Source organism: Antedon bifida, chromosome 9 (assembly GCF_963402885.1).
Source record: "Antedon bifida chromosome 9, ecAntBifi1.1, whole genome shotgun sequence".
Lineage (NCBI taxonomy): Eukaryota > Metazoa > Echinodermata > Crinoidea > Comatulida > Antedonidae > Antedon > Antedon bifida.
In genome coordinates, this window is record NC_136234.1 from 20,263,626 (window position 1) to 20,285,262 (window position 21,637).

The 21,637-nt window shown below is 31.5% G+C and overlaps 1 protein-coding gene across 1 annotated transcript in view; it reads right to left on the reverse strand.

Annotated features, from left to right (window-relative positions):
- The window catches only part of LOC144851531 (WD repeat-containing protein 27-like), a 111,660-nt gene that overhangs the window by 65,248 nt on the left and 24,775 nt on the right, over positions 1-21,637 (reverse strand). The window contains exons 19-21 of the mRNA XM_078709044.1: positions 14,982-15,103; positions 13,329-13,426; positions 7,454-7,556 (exon numbers count right to left, since the gene is read on the reverse strand). Of these exons, the coding sequence (XP_078565170.1) occupies positions 7,454-7,556; positions 13,329-13,426; positions 14,982-15,103 (323 nt within the window). The remainder of the gene's footprint in view (positions 1-7,453; positions 7,557-13,328; positions 13,427-14,981; positions 15,104-21,637) is intronic.

Sequence of the window (21,637 nt, forward strand, 5' to 3'; positions counted from 1 at the left end):
AGTAAACAGCTTAAAAGTAACAAATAAATTTAGCCTCAAGAAATTTGGATTATTTTAAAATTATTTAATTTATTTATATTGTAAATCTTGTTAGTTAACTTTTAACTGACAAGTTAAATGATAATGTTGTCTCCTCAAAAAACTATTTTTTAAAATTTTGTTGATGAATGTGCCATTTTAATATCACATAATATTTATTAACTTTGACCAAAAGTTGGATTGAAAAAAAAAATATTTAAGCAAAAAATAGTCAAATTGACTGGAAGTCAATGGGTGTTTGGTTGAATTTAACTGTTTATTTTGTCTTTTTATAAGTGAAAACTATATTATTTTTAACGGAAACGATAACCTTTATTAAAACTGCAAAATGGCCTATTCAAAGTCTTTTTTTTGTTTTATTAATCTTCAATTTTCATGTTTTTAGGGGACAATACACAAAAAATGTTTCATCTGCTTTTTATATTAACTATCTGTAAATGCAATTCTTTACGTTAAACTATTCATGAATACAAGTCAAAATGTCGCACACATTATGAATGGTTTACAGATAATACATCTTTAAGTGAAAATACTAAATTAATTTCACAGTGTTGCGTCTGTAGTTACATTAGTGACAAGAATGTGGTGTCATTGATGATGTCTGAATAATATTGGACTGTCTTGCTTAACTTGCACTTTAACAAACTAAAAAAATAATCTAAAATATTTCATATAAAGCCAAGGTTAGAAAGATAAAGATCAGAAAGAGACAGATTAGTACGGCTTCACTGTGGGGTATTTGTACAAATTTCATAGAAAGAATTTATATCAATTAGATAATTTGAATGAAGGTTGTGGACAGTTCCGGTTGTTGTCAACTTTCCACATATTTATGAAAGACTTATCTTGTTTGAGAGTTTCCGATTTGTTAAATAACAAATTAGACTACTTCATCATCAACATCAGTAAGTACAAAAGTTAGTTTATAAAAAACGGTTTGGTATTTAAATGTCAATTTAAAAAAAGGTAGTGAATGAACATCCTTTCAAAATTCAGTGATTCGATTTTTAGTTGCTTTAAGATTTTTATTTAGGAGGATTTTCTCTCCAGCCATACAGAAAATTCATGTCTAAAAACCTCATCAAATTTACAATTTTTATAAAGTTTGGAAAAGTTTTGATCACAAGAGGGCTCACTTCAATTTCAACTTTCATGGTGATAAACATCATCAAGTAGAGAAAACAAAATGCATACAGTTGATACGCTCTAAAGTTGATGTCCCTGAAAACATATTAAAAAGTAGGTGTACTACTATTTACTAAAAAGGAATTTATTTAACTTTGGAAGCTATAACCAAGTTGATAAAAAATGAACGTTTTTCTTTGTATTAAAAAAAAAATGTAATATGACATTTAACTACCTCACCTTTTCAGTGCAATATATTTATTAGTTATCCGCTTGGTATACCAAGCGGATAACTCCTTGTAATTGTATGAGATCAATATTTTTTTTCTGTATTATTCTTCTTTCCTTCCTTCCTTTTTGTGAGTCGTGTTCCTCTAAAATGTGTAAACATAACATTTCATAACTTTGACAACATATGGGCATTTACGTGAAGTTGTGCACCTCCTATTTTTGAATGACGTCATAGTTGCGCAACGTGACTTACGCGCAATTTTATGAATTTCAATGATTGATCATAGATTAAAAACCAAAAGTCATTTAGTATTGACACTTTGACAAAATTTAAGTCATATCAGGGGCAAACTTTCTACGGATTAAAAATGGCATGTTTGACAAGAAGTTACGCGCGCACGCGCATTTAAAATTTCAAAATGCGCAAAATTAATTTCTAATCAACTTTTTACGCGTTTCTTGTCATTTTGAGCATGTCAAAAATTCCCACGGGCGCGCAATTTTTTATGCGCGCGGTGCGCACATAGCGTTAAAAACATATTTTTTTCTCTTGAATTATATTTTTCAAGCCTTTCCCAGTGATTTTGAAAACAATTTAGACCTTTTCCAGTTTAAATAACGCCATACGAACACGTTGAATTAGACAATTCGTGCGCGTTTTTTATGAAAAAGCTTAAAAAATCGTCAAAATTATGTCTTTTTTTAAACAGTCATAGTTTCTAAAGTAAACCGTTAACCGTTTATTTTTATTACAAAATCTAGAAGTTGATGAGTTGTAGATATCGGATCATGCATCAATAAGGCTAAAAAAACATTGTGACGTCATCGTATGGCCACACGAATGTAAAATATAGGATTTTTGTCTCTTTCGTTATTGCTCATCACATTCAATGGAGCGCATCGCGCTTATCTGTATTCCTTTTTCTCCTACATTTATATATTGTGTAGGTCAATCAACTTTCTTTAGCATGAGATAAAAATATTTTAATTTTTATGACGTCATCATGCCTAAAAATTTTAATTACGTGGGTCATTAATTTCATCTTTACAGTAAATTTTAATCTGTAATAGCTCGTAAGAATAAAATGTGATAATCACGATTAAAACGTTTTCTGGAAGCTATTGGATTGTAGATACGAATTCATGTAAACATTTTGCCAATCGGATGTTGTGACGTCATCATATGGCCAGTTGAATAAAAAAAGTCGTATTTTCATATTTTGCGTAATAGTTCATCACATTTAAAAGGGTGCGCATCTATATTTTACGTATTCAAATTTCTTCTACACGTTAATATGTTGTTCCTGAGATAATTTCCTTCTGAAATTGCTATCTAAGTGTTTCATTTTGATACCGTCGCCATGTTAAAAATTGGAATAAATGGCGGGTCCCGTAATTTCACCTATTCTACACTGTATGTAATATGTATACAGCTTATACTGTTTGCATGTATATACTATATGACACAAAATTCAGCACTAACAGCATGTCATATTCTTCAGTTCTTGTCATAATGCCATAATCTTTATCTGTGTGCAATATTCCAACGTATGACGTGCACGTGGCGTTTGTCGTGGTGCGGATAACTAACTCGTCAAAGTGACGAGTTTCATGTCTAGTTTTGTTTTTTGATTTGATTTTGTACTGTGTCATATACACAAAAAAGAAAAACTATTACTGGGCCAAAATCAAGGTAGAATAGACTATATGCTATTGTTTTTGTTTAATGCTCAATTACTAAGCTTCATCATTCAACCTTCTAGCAGTTTCTGTGTCAGAACGCAGTCTGTTCCACAAGGTGGCTTAGGAAGTGTGTCTCTCGGCTACACCTATGCCCCACCATGAGCTTAGCCTGCTTATTTCTAAGGCGGAAACCTATTTAATACCCTTTCAGAACCACAGCCAATTACTGCCATCCTTAAGTGGAATTCAACTACAACGGTACAGTTTAGACTCTTCCTGTTGTGTGAACACACTATTAAAACACTTTCTATTGGGAAATAAAACTTGTTTGTTTCTCTTTGAGGTAAATTACAGTAATGGTTGCTAAACGCTTTCATCTGAAACGTATTAATGTAATCAGCTTTTATATTTCCTTCAAACAGAGAATGGAAATTGCATCGGTCTACCAGGAAAAAGGTGCTTAGGGGTAGATGTACTAATCTCATAAGCGTTGCTTTGAATAATTGAATTCAAATTCTACACATTTCTTGTAATAACAGATTAATTATTAATTATTAAAATAAATATACATTAGAATATAATATCTATTAAATATTGTCCTTTACGAATTATTTATAAAATCAGACTTTGAAAAGGCCATGTTGTAGTTTTAATTTTAAGTCATTGACATTCCAAAAATAAAATAATAATTTTCCCTTTATAAAAAGACAAAATAAATGTTTAATTTAACTAAAAACCCAATTATTTTTGGCTTAAATTACAGTTTCTTCAGATACATTTTTTTTTAATGATCCAATTTCAGTCAAACGATTATTTGATGGCATATTCAACAAAAACATTTTTTTTTTCAAGAGGACAATATATCTTGATATTTGTCAACAAGCACTTCTTCAAATAAGATTAAGGTATGAGGATGCTGGCCAAAATTTAATAATCCAAAAAAGAGTAGTTGAGCTAAAAAAATTACAAACTGCTTACAATTACTTTCTGGCTGGCAAATATTAAGATAAATTACACAAGGATATTATTTATGACAGAAATTAAAATTAGTGAGACATCAAATATGCCAAACTAACTGTATAAGCAGTCAATATACATTAATATCTTGAATCTTGAACATGTGTGGATGGTAGAAAAAATAAATTGAAAAAATAAAATCTAGTAGTTATAGTGGCCTAGGTCGCTCTTGTTTTTCATGGCCTGTTTTATTGTTATTTGCTATTTTTTGCTAGGTCCAATAAATAAATGAAATGAAAAATATCAAATAAAAAAGGTAGTTGAACTTCTGCCTACAGTTATCTTGTGACTTGGCAAATATAAAAATAAAAATTACGCAAGGATTCGTCCTCACACCTTCCTGTCTAAAGGACATGTGCTTGGCTTTGATGCCATATTACTTCCTGTCACACAGGTATCTATCATCAATACAAAGCTTTTGACAAGTTTGGTTTTGGTCTCAGTCAAAAAACATAATCTTTACGCCAATACAATTTCCTGCCACCTACTGTCTATCCTTATTATCAATATGTTTAAATGGTTGATAGAATTATCATTAACTGATAAAAAAAGACTGTGCTTTCGTGTAAAGTTTTTTTTTAATTTTACAATGAAATTCTGTAAGATTATTGGTGTTACTTCAGCAAAAAACTGGAAATTACAAACAATATTTATATATTATTTAATATTATGACTTTTGAAAGACAGAGAATTCAAATCAAACCACTTTCAAATGAAAGTAAACAGCTTTCAAACATCAAAGATGACAAAACAGAAAAAGACAGAAAAAAACTGCTTTTTAAAAATTATTTTATATAGTATTTTAGTTATTTTTAATTCAGCAAGTAACTCGCAAATTACAGGATAATCTATATAATGTTTAATGTATGCATGTGCATGTTTGTATCACTAGGCAAGGTACTTCACACACATTACCTCGACCTTAAAAATACTCTAGCCATTGGTACTGTGTACATGATAAAGATACTAGAAACGAGTAGAGGATCGTCTAATGGTAGACGCTACACTGTAGCTGCCATTGGTCTATAGATGGCCTAATCAAATTTCCTCAGATTCCAATCAAAACCAAACGCAAGTGTGCATTTACATTATGCATGACAAACTACTTTGTTTGTTGTTAAAACTTTCCGCAGCATATTCAACTTTCTTACTTCATCACTCTGCTCAGTTCATTAACCAGACGATAGTGACAGTGCCCAAATTTGGCCAGACGCTTGGTCTATTATTAGCATCACCTGAGAAGAAGTGCTCACACAAGTTCCCCTTCACAAAAAATACACTGTCACAGTTTATTGGGAAGGATGTTTTAAAAAAAGTGCAGTTACATAATTCAAAATTTATAAATTATTGTCACTTTTTAAAGAAATCAAACGTAGCTTAGGCCTTATTTTACTTTATATCTTAAGTCACATGGACAGATTACTGATAATAAATAATTTGCTGTCCCATCAGATAAGTGGTAACTCTCAACACAGGGGCTTTGTAAACACGTCACCAGGGTAACCCCTACTCGTCTTGAATGAGGAACTAGAGTTTTTTTGTACACAGAAAAATTGTGTAAACTGGAACGAAATTGTTGGCTGTTGCCTTAACACCCAGCAATTTGACACAAAAATATTTTCTTGGAGCCTCCCTTAAAACTTCTTCTACTTTTAATTTTATTGTTAGTTATATATAATTGTAATGCGTCAATCTGATACAAGAGGCAACTCTCTCAAAGTAATAGACAAGTCTTATTTGTGTTTAATATACAATAAACAAATGTTCCAGTAGCATTTTTCATCTACCCACAGCTGATAGTTGATATAAATTGTTCATGTCGGGTTAAAAAGAATTAAGTTAAATGATTGAACATTGATTTAAAAAGGTCATAGACATGTAGAAAAAATATCAGACAGTCAAAGAGTTGAATAATCACACTATAAGGATGAGTGAAAACTTGTCTCTGGCAGGGTGGTATCAATGATACAATGTTGGACATATGTTATCAATTTTGAATAAATTTGAGATTGACAAATACGATACAAATCATATTGCAATTGAAATATTACAGAACTATTTTTTCCTTTTTCGCGAAACTGATACATTTGTAAGGTATATGGTATATTATTTCAGTTTTAATCTATGTTTTAATGCATGCCGCTTAACAATTAGAACATACAAACTAAAGTATATTTCTTAGATCCTGTAAAAGATTTAGTTTATACTAATACATTGTCAAATAAAAAGTTTAGTGGTGGTGTAAGTTGCTACATTAGAAAAACCAAAGAGCAATGCGCAATGCGATGCAGAAGATAGGAAGACAAAGAGGATTGAACATGTGAAAGTGGTAAGTGCTTGTCTACACTATCAAACTAGTTTGACAAAAAAAGTGTGATGTGCCCAAATAGGGTAGTGATATGCCCAAATATGGTCGTGATATGACATCATCATGTCCATATATGGATGGGCACATCACATTTTTGTGTCATTATAAAGTTTGATAGTGTAGAAAGAGCTTCAGAGAGGAAAAATGATGAGATTAATCTTTTTTTTGTTGAAACTAAGTTATAGCATATTTTGGTGTTTTTTTATTCAAATATGTTCGCAATTCATTATTAATATCAATATTCTTCAGACTTGTGACAGTACGTCATATTTGATACCATAAGTCAGTAGTTTCTTGGTAAAATTCATAATTGTTTTGACACGGCTGATAATAAATAGAATGTGATTAATGGTTTGGATAAAATAGCTCCTTGGATTGAAAAAAAATGTTTACACTGTTTCAAGTCAATGATCCTTCTCGGTTCAATGTATGACAATTATCTCGGTTTGCAATTGCAAATCATCTATTCCTCATTTCCTTTTCTTTTAAACTAAAGTTCTATCTACACTATCAAAACTTCATGTGACAAAAAAATGTGATGTGCCATATATGGACATGATGATGTCATATCACTACCATTTGTGCATATCACTTCCATATTTGGAAATAGCACATCAATTTTGAAAAAAAAATCCTAAAAGGAAAACAAAACTATACAGATGTACTGAGTATCACCTGAGAAGGTAAGAATCAACTTTTACTTAAAACATGTATGGCGCCAAACCCTACATCATGAGCAACAATTGCATTGGCAACACAGTTATAAAACACAATGGACTTCAGTATTAATTTAGATGATGCACAAGATTTGTTTTAATAGCTCCCTCTATGTTAGATGCAATTTTTTAAAATATAGTGCCCTCTATCTTTTGACAACCCTTCAAGTCTCTCAAAAATTTCCTTTTTCTCTCTCTTTTTGCAAGTTGAAATCAGGCTCAACATTTTTAAACAGAAGAAAGTTCATTGGTTATGTCATATAATAGAACTTACCGATTTATCTTCTGAACCAGTTGCAATGTACTTTCCACACGGACTGAACGCAAGCCCACACGGATGAACACGATTCTGATGCCCTTCAAGTCTCTTAACACACCTACAAAACCAACAAAATTGTTATTGTCTGTAAAACATGAAACTCGGCAATTCTAGTTACATTGTATGGTACAAAATGACACTAAAATAACAATTGGGCTAGCCTCATGTTTTACAGTGAAATAATTGAATAAAAGAAATAATTTATGGTTTTATACTATTCGTGCAATGGAACAAATAATTCCATGTTCTATTTTCACCTCATGATTTGTACCATTGCACTCATAATACATTCATTATTTGTATATTATTTACAAACACCTTTGGTAAAAATTTGAAGTGAAAACGCAGGAAATCAGAAAGGTTATCAGAAAAAAAAGTAAAAAGAAAGTGCATTGAACCAAACTTTGGGCGAGAAAAAATAAGTCAAAGGTGGAGATTAAAACGTGTTCTATCGTCTGTCACTGTTACAACTTACCACATCATCGTTAACATGGTATCTGTACCCGGACAGTGTACCTGACAGGAAATATGATTATACTGAAAGACGAGGCGCTAAAATCCCATTGTCACACTTGACCGACAGTGGTTAGTATCAAAGTGGACCAAATACTTAGCTAGTAAGTCGCGCGTGACATCGACCGCACTTACATTAAAGTAGTTGGCAGCATTAAATTTATATTTGTTTTTGGAAATAGGTACTACAGTAGGCCTACTGTAAAATATGGCTCAATGCAGAGAATTGACAGGACGGCTGAATCATATACTGTACATTCCTAAATGAACAGGAGATGTTTTACATACAATATTCCTCTCAATATTTACATTCTCTTTTACAATTGATTTTAATGTACCGTTTACAAAATAATTTTTTAAATACCATTATTTCCTCCAAAAATCATGTATAAAATGTAACATTCCGATGTAAATCACTAAATATATAGTTTGCAATGGTGACAGACACAATTTAGACTGTCTGTCTGACAGGAGAAATTCCTACATCAGTCCCGTCACCAACAGACACCAGAGTATCGGGTTCAAAACAACAACGTCCTAAAGTAAATTCAATTTAACTTCAGTTTCAGCTTTCTGAGATCACGTTCATTTCCCATAGAAAGGGTTGTTCGAATTAAATTAAACAGATGTAGAAAATAATGCACAATTAATGATGATTTCAAAGTTAATTTTGAATTAAACCCATCTTAATTCATTAAGGTTGAGTGAAAGAAATAGAAAACATACTCCGTCATTGAAAAGGCCAACAACAGGAGTATGAGGCACCATAGGGTCTGGAGAATTTAAGGTGGTATTACTCAAGAAGCCAAAATTATATAACTTTAATACATAATCTAGCATTAATTTAGTAAGTAAAGAGTCGGAAGAATTAAAGAAAGAGATTTAGGTATTTTAAAAATAATCAGAGGTACGTTCAGGCTTACAACTACCACCAAAGTTAATAATTGCCTATTATACCAACTCAGCAAGTGAAATCAACTAAGAAAGCTACCTGTCATTTTAAAACATGTATGATTCCTGTCATTTTCATGGGGGAAATAGCAATATTTAACGATTATTTTGTACAAAAAAAATTCTGTGAAATATAAAATTATATTTTCACACTCATGAAATTAATTGTAACATTGCACTCATAAACATTCATTATTTATATAATAGTAAACATTCGGTTTTAAGACATTCCACAAAATTCAAGTCAGTCACAGTCAAACTGTGCATACTTATGTTTATGAGAATATGCACAGAAAGACTTTTCAACTAAACAGCTGCGTCCAGAAAACACAAAATCGCTATTAATATGTATTAAGTTCAGTAGGCTAACATATCCACTAAAAATATCATGCAGAAACATCTGTTGTCTCTGGTCTAAACCCCCTAAAAGGTTGTTTTTACATTGAACTCAAAGTGATAATTTTAGGCTGCAGGTACAAAATGTCTCCTACCACTGTCCCACCTATCTTTCCAAACTTGTTGCAGCTTTTTGGAAAACATTACCACATCACCAAATATTCTAATTAGAAACATGCCATAAAGGAATCGATTAGTATCGCAGGAAGTGACCGCAGTGACTCAATTGATTATGGGAACAATTCCTTTTCCTTGGTTGTCTAAAGCTCTGTCTACACTATCAAACTAGTTTGACAAAAAAAGTGTGATGTGCCCAAATATGGTAGTGATGTGATATGGTTGAGTGATATGACATCATCGAGAGTTGAAAATGTGCATCTTCATCCTATGCTACATGTTGACACGTAGCACTATGTGAATTTGTGGTTATTGCCAAATCTAATAATGTATAAAATCCAAAAATAGATATGCAACTTGAAAATGTGCATCAAACACATCATGTGACCTATTAAAGTCCAAAAAAATCAGATCAGCTCAAAGGTAAAACCTCTAAACTGGTGGGAAATGTTTAACTCTCATGAATGGCCATATCAGCCATTCTCTCTCCCACCCACCAGAGACCCTCCAAACACAGAATTGAACTGAAAGTGGGTATTTTGCTGTTTTCATTAACATATTTTGTGATACTTTGTATCACAAATGTATAATACTAACATTTACCTTTTGAGACAATTGTTGGATTTATTTATTTTTATTTTTTTAATTATTTTTATTTATTTATTTAATTTATTTTATTTTTTTGTATGAAAATTATTTTCCTCAGTGAATTGTTTTGATGTATTTTTAAAAAAAGATTTAGATACCGAGATATATTGCTAAAAATCTCAAGGTGTTAACTGGGGTGAGATGTGTATCTTACAAAAGCAAGTACTAAAAATGTCTAAGATTAATTTCTAGGTAATCTTCTTTGATTATACATGAATATGGTTCATCATGGTGTCTAATATTAGAGTCGTCAACAACAGTTTTACTCTACATTTATTGAAGCGTATTTGTCAAATCAACAGTGTTAAATGGGGTCATTATGTGTCTCATATCAACACTTGTTATCCCTTGCATTATGTGATAAACATGCGTCTTGCTAATTAAACATCATGCCAATTAGCAAAATCCAATTGAGAATTCTACACTGTGAATTGTGTCATGAACTACTTTCCCCTCTATGGAATTATGTGATCAAAATGTCTAAAAATATTAATTATTAATGTCATTTTTGTGCTTATAAGTTAAAATTAATTAATTTGCTTAAAGTATGTTGAGTTCTCAATTATTGTAATACCAGAAGATCCACTGAAGAATGTGAGATAAAATAACGCGAGTCTTAAGGCCTGTTTATACTACAACGTTAACAAATGACAGTAATTTATTATAAATGTACATTTTTCCTACAGAAAACAAAAAAAATAGAAAAGTTTTCCTCCAAAAACTATAGAATAACCATTTATACTGTCTTCAAGAAAATTAATATTTTCAAAAAATCTAATCAAATGATTTTTTTTAATTTTAAATCTTGATTGAAAAAAAAAAGATAATGTAACTGTGCATGCACCACACACCGTTTGCATGAAAATTACAAAAGCTAGAGCCAGTGGAGCAGTAGCCTTCAACAATGAAGTTTGCTCCTAAATGGAAGAAGAAGAATAGGGGAGTTGCACTTCTAGAAGGAGACAGGAGATCATTCAGTATATCACTCTCTCTTGATTATTAAAACAAACAATATAATATTTGTTTTAAATAGTTTGTTTTTAATTCACATATTCATGAATTATAATAATATACTTTATTGGTAAATGCATAACAGTGGCACTCTTAGACTTGTCTAAGGTCAGTAGTTATTATCTTTTTTATGTTAGTCCACCAGTAGAACGTATGAAATGCCATATATGTGCCAAAATATTTATCTTTACTCATTACAGGCTAGAACCTAGTTTATGGCACTTTGCATTCATCTTATTTCAAAATGCAAGATAAATAATCAAGGATTTTGATCTTAAACCAAAAGTTTAATCTGGCATTAGAAAATGTTTACCATCTCAAAATGATTGAAAACAATTTTAAAAAATAAATTTAATAAACAAATAAAGTAACTTGTACTTTATATTAGATAAGATTTAAATAAGAGTTAATACAGGAATTAAAACCGTTGAAAGATACACATCAGTCAGAAGTGTAACTGTCAATATCTAATAAGTTTTCACGAAATTATTGCAAAAACGCTGTACAATCAATTAAGCAGCCCAACCCCTTTGTCGTCACATTTAGGAAATAGCGTGGAAGAAATACGGGTAAAGGAAGAAGAGTTAAGAGCTGTGTATTTAAACTTGGCAGCGAGAGGAAGTGGTTATAAATAGCGCAGGTCATCATCACGGGAGATGATTTCCCTTTCACAAGACTTGCGTGCTTGTGTGGTCGCTTAGATGACTGTGAACAATAACCAATCACAGGTTCAATCCGTAAAGATTATAAACAGATTACTACGCTTAATCAATTACAGCTTGACTCTAATTGGAAAGAAAACTAAAGATTCAAATTTTCAAGGGTATAAACTATAAGTATAATCAAAGAATATATATCATCAGTAAAATGATCAATCTGTGATTTGTGACAGACCATGGATGGCCGACCATCAGAGAGGAGGTAGAAATTGCATAAAACTAGTTGATGCAACGTCCTACAAATATATAGTTTTGACCTCTATACGACCTGAAAATGTGATTGTAAACATTATCACAATACCGGCTGTTTCAGATAAATTGGTCTAAAACACTTTTGTGGAAAATCACTGTTAGGTCTATAACATAACTAATTGGGATGCTTGAAAGTGGCCTAGTCCAAACGTGGGTATGAGTATCGGCAACATGTTTTTGGAAGTAAGTTACTAAGCAGCAGTATTAATACTACTAAGAAGTGGATAATAAAACATGAAAAAAACAGAAATTCAATTGAAGACATTGTCCCTCAAAAAATAATATGGAATTCCTTGTTGTTCTAGCAACAAACAAATAATAGTGTGGATCAGACTATAGCTATCAAAACAACACTAATATTGGACTAGCCAACAAAACAACATTAGTGTAGACTATAGCTAACAAAGCAACACGAATGTTGGCATATAGAAAAAAATATTCATGTTGGGAAAATAAAAGGTTATGCCATGGTTTTCATGACCTTTTTTAAAATATGATTCCTAATTCGTAGACATTAGCCAGACAAGTAGTTTGTAATTATTAATGATAGCATTTAATTGCACTTGTCTATGTTGGAAAGAAGATCTGATAGAAACATATAACAAGTGTGAAAAGGGCCTAAGGCAGTTGTCTGCGACTGTATGAAAAGTTATTTTTAATTTCCTTTTACACTGGATTCAGACATGTTGATTTGTTTTCACAACAATTAAAGTAGTTACATTATAATACATTATTATTATCAATTTGACAGGCATAGGAGAAATTCCAAAACGTACAGTGATAATAATGATATACTGAAGATTAATCAATTTATAAACAGTGAAGATGAGAACATCTGTGAGAATGATAACAAGTTGCCGGTAGAGACGTTATATGAAAAATGCTCATCATGTACTTTGAGATTAAAAATAATTAAAAAGATTAATTTTTAAAAATAAAAAAACAAATATTTCTTGCTTTTCTGTGACATATTGTTGTCATTTACAAACTCAGACAACTTTTTTTTATTAGAAAAGCAAACATCAATAATGTTCATGACGCAAAACGACTCCACGGGAAATGTTTTGATAATGACACCATTACGATAACCCAGATGATTTCAACCTAACAGAACAGAATACATCAATCAAAGCTGTCAATCATTCAGCTACTAAGTCTGTCGGAGTAAGTTTTCAGCGCAGCTTCCCCCCTCCTGGATGTGGTATTGAAAGAATTAAAAGTACCTGTTCGTGCGCAAGTCCCAGATTTTGATGGCGTCAGTAATGGCTGATGTCGCAAAGAGGTCGTAAGCTGATGACGGATGAGTTACATATGCTGAACCCTGAAAAAAGAACATATGAAAGAAACTGTTACTTACAGTATTGTATATTCAAATGAAATATTTGTTGTTATATAACAAGGCATGGATCACTTCAATATTTTGAATATTTTTGATTGTCTAGATTTGTATTCTTGGTCAATTTTTCTTGACTTTATTTGACAGATTTATAATAATAATAATTAATAATAATTGTCTTTTGTATAGCCCCTACAGACTTGAACTACAATAGGTACGTAGAAATTACATCATTTCATATGCCATGCGAAAGAGATGGGTTATCAGCAACTGATTGAAGATTTCAATAGAGTTGCCATTCTTGATTGATTGTGGAAGAGCATTCCATAAGAATGGATCTGTGTAAGAGAATGTTTGGTGGTGTAGACAGAGCTTTAGAGAATGACCGGTCAGCAAATTATGTCTACTTGTTCTTGGTTGGAATAGTCAAGGCAAAGATATAGATGAATAACCAAGATTATCCATCTTTTAAATTTGTTTATCAAAAATTTGGCATCTTTACTAATATTTTACTAGTACATTAAGAGCAATATTCAGTTTAATGCCAAATTAAGCTTTTTATTATAAATTAATTTAATAAGTTGTCATTAGGAGTGTCTATCAGGAAGAGACTGTTTGCCAAAGTATTTATAATTTCAGTTATTATCTATTACTAAGTACAAAAATTTGATATAATGTATAGTAAGTGCATTCTTAATTTTAAAATCAGGTGATGTTATTTTTTTAATAATTTTTTTTTTATTTCAGAAAAAAGAGTATACATTGTACATTGACTTGACCAATGGGTGATGGGTAAGTTTTAACCAATCATTGGTACAGGAACTTTATATAAAAGGAAGAAAAATAAATGACTTAATAAAATATCTGAGGTATAAAACTTTCCAATTCCAATTCAATGGGGCAGTGTGGTGCAATGGTTAGAGCAATCAAGAAGTTGTGGGTTTAAGCTCTGATCTGTGGCTATGATTTGCAGCGCCCCTGCCTTAACCGCTCGGCCACTCGACTCGACTAATTAGCTTCGATTTCGAGTTTACCTTTTCTGAAATAATTACTTAAAAATCATGTCATGATAGCTTAAAGACAAATGAAAAACTTAAGTTATATTAATACCATTGACTTTAGGTGTGGATAAAAACGAGTTCAAAGATAAAGTATTAAAAGACTTCTTGAATGCAAGAGGTTGATAACCTATATTAGTAACTACTTTTCAATACTTTAAGACTTAAGTCTGTTATCACATGGACACAATTTGTTAAGCTAATAAAGACTTTTGGCTTTTATACAGTACAATTCTTAAATTAAGTTCTATAATTTAGAGTTAACGTGTTTAGGAAATTAGTAATTAGGAAGAAGGAGCATTAAGAAAGTAATTAATGTATGCATCGTTAATATATTATAAAAATCTTTTTTTTATTAAAAATAAATCTAAAAACACATGACAACAAACAAATGGCGTTTAAAGTTTGCTGCAAAGAAGAGAATAGGAGAGACATTTTGAAAATGACATTACTATAACAGCGCCACCACAATGATACTTTACTTGATTTTGTTTGATAACATGTATTGTGCGCTCATGCACGTCATTTGTAACTCGTATGCTCTTGCCAACGTTCATGTCAAACACTTCCAGTGACTTGTCTGAACCTGCACATAAAACAATATCTTTACCATAATTAAGGTTAATTTAAACTTGGTTGTATTTTCCTTTTTTTAATATCATACTGTACTTCAAGTTTGTTCATTTTTATGTGCAACACACACAAATGACACTAGCACATGTTCACACAAACCATCACAAGTAAGTTGATCATGATCAACACTTCTACAGGTTCACATACAAATTATTAGTAAAGTTGATCATGATCAACACTTTCACAAGTTCACATAAAACATCATGAGTATTTTCAAGTTTATCACGATCAGCACTTCCACAAGTTCACATAAACATGAGTGAAGTTGATCATGATCAGCACTACCACAGGTACACATACAAATTATGAGTAAACTTGATCATGATCAGCACTACAACAGGTTCACATAGTATAGTTCATCATGATCATCTCTACTACCTAAATTCTCAATAACAAATCAGATGTAATTGGTTTGTTTGTAATACAGCGTAATTGTCTAGATAATTTCCTATCTACAAACACTGCTCTTCATCAAAAACCTATAAATCACAAACAGTTTAAAATTAATATAATAAATTAATTATTTAAATGGTTGTTTTGACGTTAATGACCCAAAATATCAAGATTTGAAAATATAAAGGCATACTTTTGAAACTGTTTTTTGTAAAGTGCAAAATGATAGCGGTGTGCCAATTTCTGAACAGGTGGTAAAGGTACCTTTGTATAATGACCACGATTAAGTGATGAAAGGCCATATTTTTTTTTGGTTCTAATATCTGTTTTATGTCTGCAAAAAGTAACAACTGTAATAAGTTGTAACCAAGCAAGAGGCTTGATTTTTGTTCTGAGATGTTCTTCGTTGTTACTGTGTCCGTTACTCTGTATGTGTATTGCTCTGGTATTCAAATGGACAAACACAGAACATGAAATAATCAAACAGCGCCTCAACCATACTTTATCCAGAGATCTTGAGAGGTTCGCAAATGAATGTACTGTATGAAAATATGTAAAAAATTAGGATATATTAGGCCTACTTGTTACAAAGTTATAACAATTTATGTTAGTGTGAAAGAAGTTTAGCAATTAAAAGCTTTTCAATCGCATACATCTCCCTAGTTGAACCAAACCATGTGTGTCTCAAGCTCCACATGAGATCAAGAATAATTATTTTTATGACCATATTTTTAATGAAACTTGCTGAACTATGACATTTATGTGCTGAACTACGACATTTAATGATGACAAAACTACTGGGTGTGACACAAGCTAAAATCCTTAGATTAACTGTGCCTGAGTGAAAGTCCAAATGTGGATACTTGAAAAACTGTCACACTGGCTGAATCACAATGTGCTGTTAATTATACCATAAATTAAGACGTAAATTATTTACATAAAAATGAAAGTATATTTTTAAAAATATTGATTCATTTTATCCCTTTGGAGTTATGCATCTAGTGACCTACTAAAAAAATTCAGTTGGGATCTAGTGACATTTTAAATATCAACAAAATCTTGTGTGACAATTTTTATAGCCAGTCAGGCTACTGTCTTTGCGTCCAAGTTAACCACTACACTGTCCCTACAATTTTTCCATCTAATTTAAGGTCACAAACTACAAATATTATGTAAAAATAAATACTATATAGTTATGGTTTATTTTGTCTTTAAACTGTTAAAAATGTGAAAAATAGGTCTAATAATTTAAGTAAATGCCAGCATGCATTTGAGCATGAGTTGATGTTTTTGTGATGCAACTAGTTTTGGTCGGATAAAGTCAATTGTGATGGGAAAGAATGTATGAACTGAATTTTGGAAACAATCCTACTGAAATCAAGAATCAATCTCATTGAAATCTAGAGTCAATCCAACTGAAATCTACAATCAATCTCAGGGATCTGAAATCAATCCCACTGAAATCTACAATCAATCTCAGAGATCTGAAATCAATCCCATTGAAATCTACAATCAATCTCACTTAGATCTGAAATCAATCCCACTGAAATCTAGAAACAATCCTACTGAAATCTAGAATCTCAAATAAATACTGATGGGAATTCTGGTCATCACAGTCATTTGAAAAAGTGCATAAACTGAAATAAGCGAGTATGTGCTGAAAAAATAATTTTATGCGTTGTACAATTTATTACGATATAAACCACATTTTTTATGCCATATATCCTAGATAGTCTCAAACTTGATCAATTGGTAATGATCGTTAATTGTGAACCATGGCGAAATTAGACACAAATTCAAGCTGTGGATAATTTTGATATCTTCCTTTATTTCATTAGGAAGTAACACCAATTTGGCAGCATTGTGTGGTTGTTGAAATATTTATTTATTTTCAGTCAGCGCAATTGGGTAGCTCAACTGTCAATTTTGAGAAGTCAAATTCAATGAGAATTAAACGAATCCTTGAAATTATTTTACTAAACTTCCTTCAAATATTAAAATCATAAAAACTTATGGCTTATTGTATTGATTGATTGATTGATTGATTCTAATACAATTTATATCTATGCTTGTATTTGGCATAGTGGTTAGAGCATTGGACTGTGGCGTAGCACAATCCACAAACAGACACAATATTTTTTGCAGCGCCCTGCCCTAACTTGGAAATAACATTGAAATATTTCGGGGAAGTTTAAATTCAATTCAATGATATTTGGTCAAACATGTGGCTTGAAATTTCAAATTTAAATCATAATGTTTTTCCAATTAAAATCATAATGTTTTTCCAATTAAAATAATAATGTTTTTCTTGCAATTGATAAATTAATAAAAGAGAACATTAATTCTAAATGAAATCCTAAATTTAGATTTATTATTATTCACATAACATAATGTAAATATCAAAATACAGCAGAACATGCTGAGCAGTAGTATTATTAGTAGCTTCCTGACATTGACAACTGCTAAATATTGTACTAAACTACCAACACCCCTCGGGACTAGCTAACCCTATCATCAAATAACCAACTCACTCACAAACGAAAGTGTTCGCAAAGTGCTGCCACTGATGACATAATGTCAATGTGTGTCACCTGGTAGGATATGCCCCCTCATGCTAGGTCTACTTGTACACCCGAGATAAACTGCTAGGCACAGGGGGGAATAAGACCCTGGGGCCGGTGAAGGTAGTATTACACAGTAATGTAGGAGGGAACAGATTTTTGGAGTGTTGTTGTGGAAATTAGAGAAGACATTTTAAAATTAGTGCATATTATAAGAGTTGTATTGTGATAAAAATAGAAAATTTATTAATCAGTCTAATTAATATATCATAGTAAAAATATTAAATGTCACAAGTTAAATTTATTGTAAAAATGCAAACATGGACATATAAAAAAAAACATTATTATTCAATTATACTAATTGAATGTTTGTGTTTTGGTTAAACTCGATTTTTTGTTGAAACCTTTAAAATATCATTTTTAAAACTGCATACATTAAATAGAAACTGCAATTTTTCAAATTAATTTGAAGAATAACACAAACACAATTTTAATTACTAAACTACATCTTTCATTTTATTACAAATTATATTAATAATTTATCTAAATTATGACTCCAGTAATAGAACATTATTAATTTCATTTATGGTTGCCGCTGAACTGAACCACAATTAAATTAAAATGATTAAATGCAATTCTACACATAAGAGAAACTGAAGCTGCTTGTAATTTGTTGCTTATCAAATAGATTAGCAGACGACATTAGTAGATGAAATTAGCAGACGACATTAGCAGATGACATTCTAAAGCAGACAACATAAGCAGACAACATTTGGATAGATAGAAGAAAATGTTTGGAATATTGATGATTATGAGCATATAAATGTAAAAGTAGAAGACATGATTTAAAATGACATTTAATTGTAACCGATAGTAAACTTATGTTTCAAGTGACAAGGTTGAAGCATACTACATTTCTCAAAGATCAGTGGACTAGAAGTATACGCATACAACCATGTTCATCTTCCCTAAGGGTCTCTTCGTGTCAAATAACTTCTACCAAACAGGGCTCATTTGTCTGTCCACCACAACGGCTTAGATGAGATGAACCAGTACCAGTGGAGTAACATAGGCCCCAGGTTTGGCATTCCTTGGGGCCCTCCAAAGCTGGGTAGTTGCATTGGGCTGCTCATACACTGGGTCCTTTAAGCTGGGGCCCCTAGGTTTAGCTAGTGAGTGCTCATAGCCGTTGCGCCACTGGGGTAATACGTTGTTCCAAAAGATGTACTGAGTTCTTTAAAGTGCACACGAGCCAGATGCTGGACCTCCAGTTATAAGGATCCTTATCTGAGAAGACTTTATTGCTCTACCACCAGAACATGCTCGAGAAGAGACTTCAACCTCTGCCAATTTTTTTAGGTATGGTTTGCATTACTCCTGCCTTAACTCCTCGCCCACTCAACATTTTAACAACAGATGTTACTGTCACTTGAATTTTATAATAAACTAAAACTTAAGACTAAAGCAACCTGTTGAGTATGTTACTATAGGGTACTTAAAGAAATACTGCAAAACTTCCTATATGACAACATTTAATTAGATGTAATGCATAAAAAATATATCTCTACCAAGTCATGGACCTTTTAATAGGCTTTTCAATTGAATAACGGAAAGATTTAAATTTAATTTAATGTAGAGGCATAAAAATGTAAATGAACTTTGATTTTATGGGTTGCACGTAACAACGACCAGGAAAGAACTTAACATTTTCTACTTCAAAAATAGAAGAGCACTTCTTTCATGGAATATTCAATCTTTAAATGTTAATGAAAGGAAATACTGTATGAACTTATAATAAAAAAAAAAAAGAAAAAAAAAGGTTTTTCCGCTCAAGCTATGTACTGAATGCTACGCAAGGACGTACATGCGATGCAATTCATTTTACTAACTTGTGAATATACTTGTATTGCATGTACGTTCAAGTAGGATTATTCCATGATAATTTCACAAAATATGTCTCCACTCAGGTGTATAAATGGGTACCACATAGAGTACAAACAAACAAACAGCAAACTACTACATCCCATTTCTATACATATATTACTATGGAGCACACCCTTGAAAAATGCCTCACTGATGACTATTTCCTTTATATAATCTCAAATTAAAATTACTGCATAGATGAATTAAAATTGTATTTAAAAGCATTTTACGGAAATATAATCAGGAATCTTACTTAACTGTTGTCAGCTCTTCAGGCCAACTTTGAAATGTGATTGATACTTGTCAAAGTGTATTAACAACAAACAGTTTAACCTTATATGGATAATTATGGTATGGTACACAATACCTAGAATCTGGTGTTGTTGTCGATAATTATCGTGCATGTGATATAAGAAGAACAGATTTAACAATGCAACTAATATATTGCAGGTCTTTCACCTTTTAATAATAGAAAGCTTTCATTTCTGGACCGTAGACGACACAAACTGGTATTTTATACAATATGATTAACCAAAGCATGCGTTTAAACGCCCAATATACATCATTTATTATCATTATTTGGTCAATTTAAAAGTGGGCTTATTGTAGGTCAACATGGAACTCAACTGGTCAACATGAGAGGGCTCCTGAATATCAGTTAACCCACTGAGCTAAACTGCAAATGAGGTGCAACAAATGAGTACCCTTTTTGTTCATAATCCAAAACATTATGCAATAGTTTCTCTTACACAAACTAAAAAAAAATTGTTCTAGCCTCAAAAACACAAGTTAATAGATAATATTAACAACTTGGAAATCAATTTAAGAGTGTCTGATAACGCAACAATTTGTTGAATACCTAGAGACCCTTTTTTAGAGTTGTAAACACCTTTCGTGTGAAAATTGAGACCTAAAGGTTAAAAACCATCCCCTAGCGCTTCAAATATTACTCTTTTTGGTGGTTTCTAAAATGTGATGTCACGTTTGATAGATGCTAATATGTTTGACTGCCTACTACATGTGAACAGCAAGTTTTTATATTACATTAAAGTAAATTAGAGCAGAAACCTTATTCCTCTGGGAGTCTGTTAGTGTGTAGGGGGTTAATCTATTACTGTGACCTTCATGTAGCTATAAACAAATTTAAATATTATGTTTAATCCGAAGATACAGAAAAAACACTGTAGTTTATTGACACTCCTGCTCTATGTTGTACCATGCATAATGATAATTTGTTATGCGCACATATTCGCTCACAGCGCTTTTGGAAAATCAAAGGAAAACTAATCTGTAAACCTAAAAAACTTCCAAATCTAGACAAAAAAGTAACTGCATTTAGTTTAGCAGTTTACCAGCAATTATGCAGTTATTCGAGAATCTAACTAGACAAAAAAACATAAATTACATATTGCTATTAAAGCATAAAAAAGCAGATGTCTTTAGTAATAATAAACAAATGAATATAATTGTAATACAAAAACCTACATTAAATTTATCTATTCATTTCAGAGCCACAATAAATCATTTTTTATTGACATAAAAAATATGTACATTATATTCTCAGATCACGTTCAGCTTACACTGAGCATTGGAGACAACATACAGGTATTCTAAAAAATATAGGGGTT